The sequence below is a fragment of the Lissotriton vulgaris genome, chromosome 2_1 (assembly GCF_964263255.1).
Source record: "Lissotriton vulgaris chromosome 2_1, aLisVul1.2, whole genome shotgun sequence".
NCBI lineage: Eukaryota > Metazoa > Chordata > Amphibia > Caudata > Salamandridae > Lissotriton > Lissotriton vulgaris.
In genome coordinates, this window is record NC_141687.1 from 2,112,590,141 (window position 1) to 2,112,606,319 (window position 16,179).

Below are 16,179 nucleotides of genomic sequence, written 5' to 3' on the forward strand. Positions count from 1 at the left end.
CTTGGTGAACACATAAAATGCACAATCGAGTGCAAATAAGTGCAACATATAAATCGATCGAAAATCTGCAAATCTCAGGAAATGCATGAGTTGCATAAATGTCAAATTACACAAATGATGGAACACAAATAATGCAAATAAATACAAGTAAAAATAGAAAGATCTGATTGAGATCAGAGTACTTTTGGATTCGAAAAATGTGTGTTGTCATTCCTCTAGCGTTTTTTAAAAGGTGAACAGCTAGCATATCTTTTTGAATTTTAGATAACTGGATAGCATCCTGATATACGTACGTGTAATGTTAGTAACCCACATTACACCCGGTCGCGATCAATCCCATTTTACAACTGTTTTCGTTGACCCGTAAACCATCAGATAGTGTTTATAATCTCCACAAGTTTAAGATTGATTATTGATGAAGCTTTAATGAATTGTCACAATTTATTAAGCTAATCTTCATGAGACATGGTTATGTATTATTATGTTTTATAAGGCTGGCTCAAAGTATTCTTGTTTTTTCCACATGCAGAACCCTGAGGAAGGGTGATCCATAACCCGAAATGCATTGGGCATACGTGGAATTTATAAAGTGACATGGATTTGCAAATAAAATGAAGATGGAGTATGAATATGAAATAAATATTCGAATACTTTTTCAAAAAGAAACACGTTTGAATAAATCATTTTACAGAATGAATGTGAACTAGACCTCATGGTCTGAAGTACAAGTGTGCACAGTAGGTGAAGGTCACACATGGGGTGGGAAAATGTGATCTATCTTGTGGGCCTATTAAAAGTCCTACATTGTCCTTCATGGATGCTGTCATCTCTTATTTTTGCTTTTGTCACCCTACGTGGGAAGGGTATGCCCAGACGTCGGTCCCATGCTCACTGTGCCTATGAATTAAAGTTAGCCTGTCTGAGGAGGGGTGATACCCCAAAACTGTTCTCAGGATGGTTGTTTCTGGTCCAGGGAGGATCTGGCTTGGCAGGACTGTTTCCATGAGCAGCAGTGTCAAGACAGATTTGCATATGGCTGGTTCCAAATTGGGCTGGCGTGGTGAGCATAAAAACAATGGCTTAAATCCATATCTGTAACTGGAGTGAATGTTTGCTTTGTTCAGCATTCTGTCCATCTTGTGTACGTTTTGCTTTTGTTGCCCCAAGTCTGAAGGATATGCCCCGACGCAGGTCCCTTGCTCACAGTACCACTGGCCTCAATCTAGCATGGCTGATGAGGGGTGATACCCTGAAACCGGTCCCAGGATGTTTGTTTGTGTTCCAGTGAGGAATTGGTTTAGCAGTTCGTGCTGGACTGTCCATTAGGGGCAGGGTCAAATCTGATTTGCCTATGGCTGGGTTCAAAATGGGGTGGCGTGGTGAGCAAAAAACACAAGTTAAACCCAGATCTGTGACTTTAGGTGAATGTTTGCATTGTTCGGCATTCCGTCCATCAATTGTTCATTTAGCTTTTGTCTCCCTGTGAAAAGCATTTAAAAATAATTTAAAAATAAAAACCATATAGTGAACCCAGTCCAGAACCCAGTTCTGTTGGCCTCAAAATCCTTACTTGAAACTTCAGATGAAACGCTTCATCCAGGCGAACATGGCATTGTTGCTTGCATGTTGTACGTCTGCCGTTCAGTGTTCATGTTTGTCTATTTGCATGGATACCTATATTCCCCCTATGTTAATCTGTTATTATTTTCCTTTCAGTAAACGACACGAAGAGGAAGCAGAAGATACTGACATCAAATCACAAACTTAAATTCAACCCAACAGAGTTAATTATTTATTGTAAAGACTTTCGCATTGTTCGTTTTCGCTTTGATGAGGCAGGTCCAGAGAGTGCAAAAAAGGTATTTTTTTTGTTTCAAATGGAAGGCAAGCGTTTTACTGAATGCTGTACTATTTATAAAAGTGCATTTTTCCCTAGAAAGTACACTTGTGAATTTGTAAGCAATTCCTGAATTAATAATATAGGATGTGGAAATCTTTTCACAAAGAAGAATAGTTTCTGTTTGAGACAAGTGCAGGGTCTGGTGAAGCTTCTGAGATTTTGGCAGAGAATTTGATTAGAAAAGTCTTTATTTCGATACATGATCATGAAACACATTTACATTTAAAACAATAATAACATAACATTCCAATTTTATTATAATAGAAAAATACCTTATCTATAATAAGTCCATCAATACTCCATCGTTAAATACAATAAATTAATTTAAAACACAATAAAAGGTACCAAAAATCCCAGGCCATAGTACTATAAAAAACAGAATTTGATTAAGACCAGATTCAAAAATATAGTTTCTTTTCAAAGACCAAGTATATCCAATGGCAGTTATATCTTACTCAGCCTATAGGCACGGGTCATCCACATTCCATGTACAAATTTGGCAACCGCAATTATAGTTGATTCCTTACTATCCGTTTTTAATATCCTGAACGCTTCAGTGCCAGTATTGATCCCCATCAATAGACAGATGGGCTTCAACCATGTGCGCCTCAATCTTATATAAGCCGGACAAACGAGTAGGATGTGAGTTATTGTTTCTGACTGAGTCGGGCAGAATGGGCATTTCATACAAGTACCTAAACCCCATTTACCAGTGAATGAATTAATAGGGAGGGTGCCCACCTTAAATTGGTGGTACCATTTCCTATCACAAGTAATAACCGTGATAAAATCCCAATTCCCTTCATAAGCAGAAGCGTTTTTGGACTCCATGAAATCTTCTAACAAAGAGGGCCTGGTTAAAGACTAAACTGTTTCATGGTGACCATATTCCACTATAGCTCCTTGAGATCCTTTCGAGATGGGAACACATTATCTGCAGGATTTTGCCACAAAGAATTAAGGCCCATATCATTGTAAGTGGCCTTTACCTGCCTTAACCATAGGATTTTACCCACACTATCAGCATCCCTGATCTCAAGTAGAGCTTGTGAGTACTGAACGAGCTCGGGGGTAACCAGTAGGCCACAGGTCTATAGCGTGCCACATCCACTAGAAACTGTCATCCCAAATCATAATAGAAGGGTAATAATGGAGTGGATTGAGGAAGACTTAATTTGCCCCTCAAAAATGTATTTTGGGAAGTTGTTAGTGCCGCTAAATTACTAAAGCCCCATAATTCGGCCCCATACAGGACAGAAGCTGTGATTTTTGAATTATCGATTTTTGACACTGGGGCAATCGACTTCGTATGTGAAAGGCGCTGTTCTTTCAACAAGGCACCAGATAATTGTGCTTGTTTTAAGTACCAATTGGTCTATATGCGAGTTCCAATTTAATTTACAACCTAGTGTGATTCCCAGGTACGTAAGAACTTGGGTCTGCTCAAGTATGGCATCGTTCATGGTGACTCTCCCTCTTACGATCTTTGGTTTATGTAACGCCATGAACTTAGTCTTGTCTATATTAATTTTAAGGCTGTGATCCCGGCAGAACACTTCAAATCTCACAATTGCTGTCTGCAGACCTTGTTGCGTTTTGGAAATTAACAGAGTATTATCTGCAAACATTAACAGAGGGATCTTCCTCCCATCAAGAGTAGGGGCATCATTTGGATGATCTGAAAAGTACTGGGTCACCCTATTAATGTACAGGGAAAATTGTGTTGGTGCCAGTACACACCCCTGTCGGACCCCACTGGCGATCCGAAATCTGTCTGTCACTTGCCCTTGCTGTCCCCAGCGAACTTGAGCAAAATTCGCATCATGGAGTTTGATTAAAAAGGACAGCAAGTCCAAAGGCATACCCTGTTCCCTCCACAGCTTAGCACGTGGAACACCCACGGGTATTTGTTGCGCTCTACAAATTGCCTAAATAAATAAATAAACTAAGTCAAATGCTGACTTGAGATCTGCGAATGCGGCATATATTCTTCCACCTTTAGGGATCACCATGCGCCAATAAATTAAAACCAATCTAAACACGTAGTCTAATGTGCTCTGGTGTGAGCGGAACCCAGCCTGTAAAGGTGAAAGGATATAAAACTCATTGATCCAACCCTGAATTCTACTCAACACGAGACTAGCTGTCACCTTCTGTGAGCAATCAATTAAGCCGATAGGCTTATAATTGCCAGGATCTGAACGATCCCCTTTTTTAAAAATCGGTATGATCTCCGCACCCATCCATGATTCAGGGATGGGAAAACCGCTTGCAATGGCATTCACTAAAAGCTGTATGTAGGTTTCCCACAGAGCCTTATTGTACAAGAACAGGTCAGCAGGAACGCAGTCAAGCCCGGGTGCTCTACCACTCGGTACAGTATTGAGTGCAATATCAACTTCCTGCTTAGTAAAGTGTAAGGGGGAGTTACCAACATAAATAACCGGGGGACCCTGGAATAGTTCACATTCTCAAGCGTCTTTGGCGAAGTGTATCTTAAAGTGTGAAACCCACAGTTCAGGAGCTACATGGCTGGTTAGCGTTTGACTGGGCTTTCCCTTGCCCCACTTAACCAAATGCCAGAATGCGACAATGTTCCTGTCTTTGCTAGCATGGTACAGCTCTTTCCAATATTGCTCGTCCCATTCCCTTTTGGCCTTCTGTTGCACTAACTTGTACTCCACCCTTGCATTTTTGAATCCTATCTCTGTTTTTAGATCATATTGCTAGTGCTCTGTAGGCCGCCCTACATGATTTCCCATACCATGAATCAACCGATGCTTTGGCATAATTTTTGGATTTTTGAATACTTGTTATAATAAAGCCCTTCAGCTTGTTAAAAAATTAAGTATGAATGGAGGTAACACTGGACTTATTTTCTTGTCGTATATACCAGTTTTGGAGGTCTATGGTCACTTTTACCACCAGCTGGTTAATAGCCTCTAACTGATCCTCTTTATTTAGTCAATTCGACCATTTTACTCTCCTGGTATCATTACTTAGGTGTAGTTATACACCCGCAGGAGAGTCAACTACAACGTGACTTCCTACTAGGTGAAATGATAATACCAGGGGGTTATGATCACTTTCCACCCTTTCCAAAAAATCATGTCGATTACGCAAGGCCAATATTCCTTGTTGAGGAGTCTATACTACATCACAACCCACAATTGTAAGTGAGAGAGCCATGCTTATCTGATTTCGCCCTCCCATTAACCGCCCTTAATCCATGCTGAGGACAAATCGCTTTTAACCGTATAGCAGCTTCCGACCATTTCTTAATGGGCTTCAATGTTAGTAACGGGATGTCCCATTGCAAGTCCTCCTCATGGCCTAGGTTTACATCGTTAATATCTAGTGGTTCAAAGGAACAGTTGAAGTCCTCGGCAACTAGTATATTTCTCCCTCCTTTATATAGGTTCAGATAAGAATCAAGAAGAGCAACTACCTGAGGCTTTCCCCCCCAGGAAGCCCTCTAGCATAAACTCTAAAAAGTATAAGGTCCTCAGCATCAGGAACCTTTATCTTGATTATTAAAATATCGTTTCTATCAGTGTCCAACTGCTGTACTTTATACCTGTCATTCTGTCTCACCCAAATAGTTAATCCCCCCTTCGGTCTCCCCCTTTTACCAGCAATAGCAGGTTTATAAAAGTTTAGGTAGCCTAGTCTGAACTCTGGGTCCATTGACCATGCAGAGAAAACATTTTGTGTTCAAAACCAGAGTACCATCCAGATTCAGTGAACAGCCCAACTTTGAACAGCTATGCTTTCATATGTGGTTACAATCACACAATTATGCTAATAACTGGTTATCAAAAAGCTTCACTTTCTCCAGTTGATATCCTCCCAGAGTTAAGTATGGAACTAAGAGAGGGCAGACTGCACTCAAAATGGTGGTAGCCTTCAAAGGGTATAGCCAAATTACCTTAATGCCACTACATCGATGCAGCAAAAGGACATGGTTAAATTAATTAATTAAAATTATTAAGTGTTTGTATTAGGGAATACAGAATATTTTTTTATTAATTCAGCTACAATGGTTCGTGTAACTGCTTAGAGGGAGGACAATGAGCTACGAACATTAAACATAATTAAAACAAATAGCCTAAATATTAAGGTTAGGTTAAGGATAATAATTAAATTCGATAACATTTAATTAGTAATAAAAGAATAGGTCTGTTTATACCATAGTCTTCCTTCTCGCCCCACACAAACTGTCCACTTTTTTGTCTATTTTCACAGTAAACATTTGCAAGTATGGTTTTTGGTGATGCAATTGCCAAATACAGGTTTGAACTTAAAAAGGCTTTAAAATCTAAATCAAATGAAATAATGTAATGCTTTTAAATAATTTAAAAACTACTTAACATTTATTTTTTTAAAGCTATAAAATAACTTAAACATTTTTATTTATTTATTGAGCGTTTTACGAGGGTCTGACTAGACCCAAGGCTATCAGTGTTTTTTTTTCAGTCCATTTTATTTTCTGTTTGGCTAAGGGTTCTGTTTAGGTCAAGGTTGGTTTTGAGGCCACAGGAGCTGGGACAAGCGATGGTTCCAATGTTTGTAGTGGGCAGAGAATCCTATTCATGGCGAAATCAGAGTTGTTGGAGGTATAATGAGTTCGTTTTCGCTGGGTGCGTTCGATGTTGGAGATAGTGTTTGTGTTCGAAGCAGCTGGGGAGAACTCTGTGGAGATCCTAGGATTGGGGCAGGTTTTGTCCTGGTGTAGGTATATGACGGCGATGTGGGTTGCTGTATAGCCATTAGAGTTCGGTGGGAGCGTAGTTGGCGGGTAATGTAGCAGTGTGGTCTTGCTGGGAAGTTGCTGCTGGGTTGTATTGCGCTATAAGGTAGATAAGTGTCGGGTAATGGTGCTCTAAGATGGTGAGGTGTTGATTAATAGCTTGAATTAGTATGTTCCTCATCCTAAAGATGGATATGATGACAACCCCTTTGAAGCTTTGGGAGGAGGCAATAGTGAGTTTGGTTCTATAAGGAATTTTGGTGGACGTTATGCTAGAAGATTAAATCAGTTTTTAGATTACCCTTGTCTGTACTGAGTTAGGTGTCTGCTATTAGTTGTTCTAGAAATTGTTTGACCAGGGTATGTTTAAACCTTTTCATAGCAGTTTTCGAGAGATATTTATTTATTTATTTATTTATATTTATACTCTTATAACGCGCCTGAATCAGCCCCGAAGGGGTCTCTCCGCGCGTAGCTTCTGTAAGGGTTGAAAGACATATTATGGGATGACAGTGTGGGAGGCAGAAGTAAATTAATCTAGGGTAAATAGGTATGTTTTAAATTTTTTCCTAAAAGAAAAGAGATTAGAAATTTGTCTCAGCTGTGAGGGGAGGGAGTTCCATAGCAAGGGGCCTTTGAGTGAGGGTGCCCGGCCTCCCTGTCTTGGTCTGGTGACTCTGGGTACCTGCATCAACATGGTGTTACTGGAGCGCAGGGCACGTCCAGGAGAGTAGGGGACAAAAATGTCTTTTAAGTATTTGGGACCGGACCCGTAAATGCACTTATGCATTATGCAACAAAGTTTGAAGTTGACGCGTTGTCGCACTGGGAGCCAGTGAAGTTGAGAAAGGAGAGGGCGTGACAGGGTTCGGGGGGGGGGGCATTCAAGATGAGTCTTGCTGCAGTGTTCTGCACCACCAGCAGTCTGCACAATTGTTCTTGATTGGCGGAGATGAGTAGACCATTGCAATAGTCTACCCGTCCGAGAACTAGTGCTTGTACCAGCGTTTTCCTGTGGATGTCTGGCAGGAAGGGGAAGATGCGCCGTAGGAGTCCAATTACTCGGAAACACGTTCCCGTGACTTGACTGACATGATCTTTTAAAATCAATGTTTGGTCTAGGCGCACTCCCAAATTTTTGATGGTCTGTTTGGGCGCAGGGACAGGTCCTAGCTCAAGTGGCCACCAGAGCAGGGTGGCCCCTCCAAACAACATGACTTCAGTTTTAGTCACATTGCATTGGAGGAAGTTCTGGGCCATCCAACCTGCCACAGCTCTCATGCCATTTTGAAAGGATTGCATGACTGCTGGTGTGATAGTTTGGAAGGGAAACAGCAGCTGGGTGTCATCAGCGTAGGAGATTGGGGAGAACCCGTAAGATCGTATAATGTCCGCTAAGGGGGCCACATATACGTTAAATAACGTGGGGCTCAGGCATGAGCCCTGTGGCACACCCTTGGTGAGGTTCCTACAGATTGATTTATGGGAGCCTAATTTGACACCTTGTTGCCTATCTGCAAGAAAGCTTTCAAGCCACGCAAGGGCGGTCCCTTTTACTCCCACTCCCCTCAAGCGGCCGAGAAGAATTTTGTGCTGAAATATGGTAGGAGGGAGATGGGCCGGAGGTTGGAAAGCTCCGTCCAGGGGAGAGCCGCATTCTTGCGGATGGGGTTCACCACCGCTCTTTTCCATTCAGTTGGTACATATCCCTTCTTCAAAGACTGATTAATTACATCTTGAATGTGGAGGCCTAACAAGGTACTAAGGGAAGTTAAGGTTTTAACAGGGATGAGGTCATCCGGGGACCCAGATTTTACATGGGTCATTAATGTGAGAAGCTCTCTATTGTTGATAGGAGGGAATGTAGTCAGCACGAAGTTGGTGTTTTCAGTGGGGGGGGGGGGGGGGGCAGTCAGAGTGTCATTGTCAGTTTGAGATACTAAGATTTTGTCATGAATGGATTCTATTTTATTTTCAAAGTATAGGGAGACATCTTCGCATAGACTTTGTGAGAAGTCATCTGGACTTACACAAGCCATAGGCTTGACAAATGTCTCAAGAATCCTATAAAGTTCTTTAGGAGAATTACCAGCTTCCATGAGCTGTTGGGCAATGTTGTTTTTACGGGCAGCTTTAATATGTTTGTAGTAGTTTGTTTGGGCTGCACGATGTGCCTTCTTGTTATCCTCTGAGTGGGATTTTCTCCATCTCTTCTCTATCCTCCTACATTCTTGCTTCTCTTTTCTGAGAGCCTCGGTGTACCATTTTTCCTGTTTGGCCACAGGGAATTGCCTAAATGCTTTCAGAGGGGCGATTTTGTCAATGGCTACAGTGAGTGATTCCTGAAACATAGTTAGGCTATGTTCTACTTCATCAGTATCCTTAATATCGTGTTTTTCCCATACCTTTTGTAGTGCCTCCAGTGTGAGTTTGTGCCACTGTCTGCGCATAGTAGGGGGTAGGGATTTTTTATAGGAGCCTTTATTAGTTTTAAAAATAGTGAATTCTAATAAAAAGTGATCAGACCAATCTAATTGGGTTGGTTTATTGCAAGATATATTATCAAAGTTGGTATATATCAAATCGATGCAATGTCCGCCTTCATGTGTGGACCCTGATTTTTTTGTGTGAGGCCAATGGTTGTCAAATCAGCAGACAGGCTTTTGGTCCCCATAGATTCAGGTTGGTCGGTATGTATATTAAAATCCCCGAGAAGAAGGAAATCCTCATTGGCCCGTATGTGTGGGCCTAATATCTCTAAAAGAGATATAGAAAAACTAGGGCATGTAAGTGGTGGTCTATATATAAGTGCTCCCTTACTGGTCTTTCTATTAGGGAAGGTAATTCTATAAACCATTATTTCCATTTCTTTACAGCATTGTTTGTCTAGAATATCCAGTTTAAGGTAATCTTTGTAGATTATAGCAATGCCGCCACCTGTTTTTTCAGGGCGGTCTGAATGATGGAGTTTGTATCCCATTGGTACTCCCAGGGCAATAGCAGATATCGTGTGAGGCTTTAACCAGGTTTCAGTAATGAAACAGATATCTGGAGTCAGGGAATGTATCAGGTTCCAGATCTCTATTTGGTGTTTGGGCATTGATCGAGCATTTATGAGAATACAGTGCATATCATCAGATGACATAGTTGGTTTGTGTAAATCAAGAGATTTCATGGAGGGATAATGGCATTTTAAACATGAAAAGGGTCCTTCAAAACAGGGCCTCTTATCACTCATGTAGCAAGGGGGGATGGGCCGCCTTAATTTTAGTAAAGATGATGCCTCATACCTGATGTGTTTGGCCACGCAATTGGGCGGCATATTGGAAACCCGTCGCCCCGTCGACGCGCCCTGTCGCGGACGGGCGCAGACGGGCAGCTCTTTGGCTGGTCTTCGGCTGAAATGAGGCTGCGCGCAATCGCTGCGCGCTTCCTGTGAGGCGATGGCTAAATAGCCCCCTGTTGACAGCTAGAGCGCTGACCGCTCCCGGAAGTGCCTGGCCCTCACCTGTCCGCCCTCCGCACAACGGTAAAGAATTACCGAGTCGGACCGTGGCGGGCAGGAAATGGGATCGAGACCAGCACTCCGGTATGTCACATCAATTAAAACAAGTATTAAACAATTAGTGCTGCACTGCTCGCTAAAAACGTGCACAAGTCTTTTTAAAATTAGGAGTCTAAAAATGCGGAAATGTTAAGAAAGCTCTGCCAGTCACTCTAAAGAATTTCTTCCCGTTCAGCAAGCTAGCGGTATGAAGACACTGCCACCGTCTTCCACCGCAGCTGCGCTGTAAGAGGCTCCGCCTAAATAGCCCCCTGTTGACAGCTAGAGCGCTGACCGCTCCCGGAAGTGCCTGGCCCTCACCTGTCCGCCCTCCGCACAACGGTAAAGAATTACCGAGTCGGACCGAGGCGGGCAGGAAATGGGATCGAGACCAGCACTCCGGTATGTCACATCAATTAAAACAAGTTTTAAACAATTAGTGCTGCACTGCTCGCTAAAAACGTGCACAAGTCTTAGAATAAATAATGCTCCAGGAATTGGGATCATATCTCTCAATGTCGGAGCTGTGAAATTTGGGATGGGGTCGGGTATATTGACTGTTCTTGCGGTAGGTCTGCCAGCTGGGGTGTAGTGCTGAATAATAGAGAGAAAGGACCAAGCTAGGGGTCAAGAGTCCCAGTAGGATTGGACCTGAATAAATCAGTAGTTCCTGTGAATGAGGAAATAAATCAGATTATATATATGTGTGTGTGTGTGTGTGTATATATATATAATTTTTTTTTTTTTAGTTCATACAATTTATGAGTGGGATTAGGATACTGTCATATGTTAGAGGTGGTTACCAGGTTGGTGTATTCCATTGTATGATATGATAAAAATGCTTATTAAGCGCACGTTCAGCAGCGGTTTCTTGGCGCTAAACAGAGAGGCAAAGACAGATGCAGTGAGAATTAGTTAGGATTGATTTTGATTGTCTAATATGGTGGTTTTAAGTCTGCCTGGAGGGAAGTATATAAAATGGCTTCTACTCAGCTAGACCTCGTTTGAGTGCGCTCCTTCTCTCTCTAGAGTAGGAGCCTTCGAGTTGTCCTCTTTCTGTATTTAAATTAGAGGAGGGGCCCCTTTTATGAAGACAGGACGCTGTAGTTATAAGGAATATATTCTCTATTCATAGCTGACAAGGTTTCAGATTGCCATGTGTGACATTTTTATAATTTCAGTGTAATTATGAGTGACATTTTAGCGACTATGAGTGACACTTTCTTGCGAGCAAAATAAAGACGATCTTAACATACAAACATCAGAAATTACATCCATTTTAGCGGCAAGAAAATCTAAGAAGATCTTAAAACACCAGAAATGGCACAAAGCTGCAAAGCACCAGAAAAGAAAGGGCACTCAGTCATTGCACGATCTAGCCTCTCCTTGTATACTAGTTGGTTATGTGCTGTGTGTATCCCTCACATCCGCAGAGGGCAATGGGCCATTTGTAAGCCCGACCATCCTTTGAAGATGCACACCTGCAGGGCATAGAAACTGCACCACCCACAACAAACATGGGGTAGCTCTGGCTAAGTAGTAACGCCTTCAAACAAAATCCCTGATGAGGTATCAAAGTGCTTTTCTAGGAGTAGCACATTACTCCAGAACCCAAACCGGATTAGTAGTGAATTAGTATAGGGAGATATGAAATTAATTTGAGCGATGGAGATGTGAGTTTTTTAGTTGCATTGAAAAGGTTAGTGGCGGGAAAGCTCGAGAAAGTATTTGGAGATTACAGGCAGCAAGAGGTTTGGGATGAGTAGAGGGGGTGGGAAGAGTCTGAGGAAATGTGACAGCGGCTGGATGAGGCACTTTTGTGAGAAACCCTCACATAAGCAAATGGTTCTCATAGGGTTTATGCTGCACTTGAAGTAAAGAGGAGCCAATTATTGGTGATGGACCTTTAATTGGATGTTCAGCACGGTGGGCATCTGCTTTCTGCTTCTATATCTCATCTACTAAACAAGACGGTAAAATGTCACACGTCATACAGCTGGAATGAACTCCTCCCATTATGTTGTAGCTCATACGTCACTATACCCCTCATTAGCCTGCTGTAGCATCCTATCAGTAGAGCTTCTCCTTGCACTGGAAGGACAGCTTATTACTTTGGAAGAAGATTGGGACAAATGCAAGGAATGAGGAAGAGCAGGACAAGAAGGCACCAGGAGAGGGAGGGCCAAAAATCATAAACAAAATACAGGCAGATGGGTGGAGAGAGGTCGGGGGAGATGGTAGCACCATGGAAGGTAAGCAGTATAGAATGGGAAACTGGCAAGTTAGCACAGGGCATCAGATAGAACGGTACCCATCTATACCTGCAATGTGCAGGTGCATGTGTGTGGCACCATCAATGCATTCACCAGCAATTTTGGCTACAACAACCCATGCTTTCCCTGAGGCAATGGTCTACTGCTGAAAAGAGTGAAGCAGCTACTTGCATAAAGAAGTCCAATGTGACTTGACTAGATGTGGCGGCACATGAGCTGTAGCACCCTTAATTATTAAATCACATAATTGCAGTATAACAGCCACATGTCGTCCAATGTAATGATAAAAAAACGGAAGGGAAAACTGTGACAAAGTTATTTGTGTTACTGGTTGTCAGTAACCTTCATAGTAATGCAACAGAGATCAACTAACCTACAAAAACGAGCAATATATTAAAATATTAAAAAGACATAAAGGTGTTATCATCTTATGACTAGTAAAAGCGCAGAACATTTCAGTGACTGTATAGGTGTCTCCATTTACCGACCCTTGTATTCCTGTCACGCTGGACTTAAGTGAATTCTGTCCGAGGGGAAGTTTACCTCCTGGATGTATGCTTGCATCCTATGAGTAAAGGAAGTTGGACAATTTCCAGCACGGGAACTTGCTTCCACAATGGTAAAAACCCGACCAACCTGCGAATGAGGCAATACTAATCTGCATAAAAGCCATATTAATAACCTCTTAACCAGTATTTGGGTACTGCTCTGGTGTTGCATCCAGACATTTTCTGGTGTTGCATCGAGACATATCACACAATAAGCATGCACCTAAAAGAAGACAGACCTATTGGTTTTGCCAAAGCTTGTTAGTAGTATCAAATAGGAGTACAACAATGGCAATCTTAATAATAATTAGAACTGAAAATATAAGACCATGAACTGAACGTTGCTAAGATCTAGGTAGTGGTGTTCAGAGTGTCTCTATAACCCTTTCTCCCTTTTACTCTACAGTCTGACACTCTTCTAGACACTTAGGCCGTCTTTCTCCACACATCTTTCTGAAACCCTTCAATCTGCTTATCTCACACGCCAACTTCCTCCTCTTCATCAAATGTGTTCACTCTGTCCTTGTGCAGGTACTTCCTTGTGCTATTTCCTGCCAGTATGTGAGCAGGCGACACTGCAAACAACTCCCTGCTCTAGAAGTTATTCTAAACCCTCCTCCAGTGGCGCCTAGCAAAGCTATTGTGGAGCAAATGTGCTGCTCCCATAATAGCACAATCATTTGTTGCACGCACCAATACAAATCTTCCTTCCACACTTCAGCTTTAAAAAGCTCTGGAAATCTTTCTCTTTATGCGCCGCTAGCGGAGACCCTGCACACTGGAAGACAGTAGGGTGCACTTGCGTTCCTAAAGGAAACATGGGCATTAGTGCCTGGAAGTTCTTCTATTTATGGTGGTGGTCATAATTTTGTGGATTAATATTTCTTTTGGAAGATGTTCTTGCCATACCATCTGTGTCAAGCGCTAAATTTCCCGTTCCCTAACAGAAAGGTTACCTGTCCTAGTTTTGTGCAGTTTGGGGTTCGCTGCCTACAGTGTAAATACTTTTCCCCACACAATCCAAGTGAAAAAGATGAAGCAGACACGTCTCTTAGGCCAGTTACATTGTGAGGGCATTAAAGTACAATGTTAAAGCTTCTTGGACCTGTACATGAAATGCACCAGAAGAGAAGTTATTGCTTACCATTACACACAGTTGTTTCCTTGGGACCTTACAGCTCGATGGGCATAATTGAGCTTACAAATAGTTAATATAGTGTTCATCTATGTTTCCCCTGTAACTTTACGTCACCTAAATCAATTATGACATGTGAAGCTGGTGCCTTGGTTTTCCAGCATCTAAATTTGGCACTAATTTCTCTGTTTATCTACTTCAATTAAAGGAAACGGTTAAAAATTCAAGATTTCAAATTGTTTGTTGTGAGTGTAAAGTCACAGTGAGGAGTAGTTCTTTTTTCTTCATCTCCAATCAAGTCTGCCAGGAGGATGTTCACAGTGCCCCAATTACAGTTCCCCCAAAGTAACCAACCCTCTTTTTGGATTTTCTTTATATAACCTCTGTTCGAGGCATATGAGCTGCAGATCAGACACTATGCATAGATCGCCATCTGGTGTAGGGCCCGGATGTTTGCACTTGTTTTTGTCTTGGAGAAGTCTTTGGAAGTCACAGGTAGGTGACTCCTCCTTTGGATGATAGTGCACATGGGCATCAGCTCCATCTTCAGATAGTTTTTTTTCACCATCGGGCTCGGATGTGTTTATCGCGCTCCAGTTCGGTGCGGTTACCAATACAACTTTCGACGTGCAATCCTTCATCCTTTCTACGGTATTGTTTTCGATCGCGAACCCTAGTCGTCGCGCATCTCTCCAACATCGAAGTTCTCTATTACGATCGTCGCCAAGGGCCTTCGGGCATACCTGGGACTTAGCAACTGGCTCATGGAAAGGACGCCATTCAAAAAGTGTCCTCGATGTGAGTCGAAGTTTCCCCACACCGATCTGCCTTTCACTGGAGCACGAGGCCAGAGACTGTGCAGCTTGTCCCTCTTTCCGCTCCAAAAAGACCATTCGAGATCGTCGAGGTCGAAGAACAATGGCTCGCTCGTCGACATCCATTCCTGACTACATCTTCCAAGAGGGCGCCAACGTTCCAGAACCGGAGCGGGTCGAAGAACACAGCGCCTCTGAAGCCGAGGACTCTGACATCGAAGACCTCACTCCGGCATATCGGGTTGCAAGTAGAGGCATCGACCCTGACCCCCTCCATACACCATACAAAAAGGCTTCGGTCACACTTTCACCTTCGGGCCCAGGTGCACACCGAGAGACTGCTTCCCATGCCCCGCCCTCGGCCTATTAAGCCTTCAGGCCACTCGGGCTCGAGTCGGCCTGCCGTCGGTACCAAAACTCCCTAATCAGCACCGAAAAAGAAAACACCCTCCTCCTCCGCTCCAAACACTGCCTACACATCGAAGCACTCTGCATCAAAGCCACCAACCACCAATCACTGACACCGAAAAAACACTCGGAGCTGAGCAAAAAGACGCTCCCTAAAGGTTCGGAACAACCTTCAGAGCAGAAAACTTCATAAGGAAACACCGGTTCCACATACAGAGGCTGTAAAACCTCACAGCTCCATGCCAAAAGACAAAACCGTTCCAGAGCCGGTGTGCCGTAAAGCAGCCGAACCTAAAAAAATCTGCACCGAAAGATCAGCCTCCATCAGAAGAGCTTTGTTCGAGGCATGTGGGCTGCTAAATTCATATCTGTGCATAGATCACCGCCTAGTGTTGGGTCCGGATGATTGCACTTTGTTGTCTTGGAAGAGTCTTCGAAGTATCACAAGATAGGTGACTCCTCCCTTGGACTACAGTGCGCATGGGCATCTTCTCCATCCTCAGATTGTTTTTTTCAGCAATTGGGTTCGGATGCTAACTCCTATACTTCAACTTCGGAATCGAAAACAAAACTTTTTTAAAGGCCAAAAGGGCTTCGACTTCGACGGTATTGTTCTCGTTTGGTACCTCTCTACTCGATCCAATCTTCCATCTCGAATCTGTTGTCGACGCGGGCCGTTGGGTCTTTTCGACGCCACGTGAGCCGACCTTCGATGGAAAGAAGCCCGTTTAAAAGGTGCCCACAATGCCACTCCAAGTTCCCACATACTGATAAACACTCAGTATGCAACAAGTGCCTTTCCCCAG

At 42.9% G+C, this 16,179-nt stretch overlaps 1 protein-coding gene across 2 annotated transcripts in view; it reads left to right on the forward strand.

Annotated features, from left to right (window-relative positions):
- MTMR10 (myotubularin related protein 10) overlaps nucleotides 1-16,179 on the forward strand; it is a 441,272-nt gene that overhangs the window by 226,123 nt on the left and 198,970 nt on the right. For both annotated transcript variants that reach the window (XM_086958381.1, XM_086958382.1), the window contains one exon: nucleotides 1,717-1,859. In XM_086958381.1, the coding sequence (XP_086814507.1) occupies nucleotides 1,717-1,859 (143 nt within the window). The remainder of the gene's footprint in view (nucleotides 1-1,716; nucleotides 1,860-16,179) is intronic.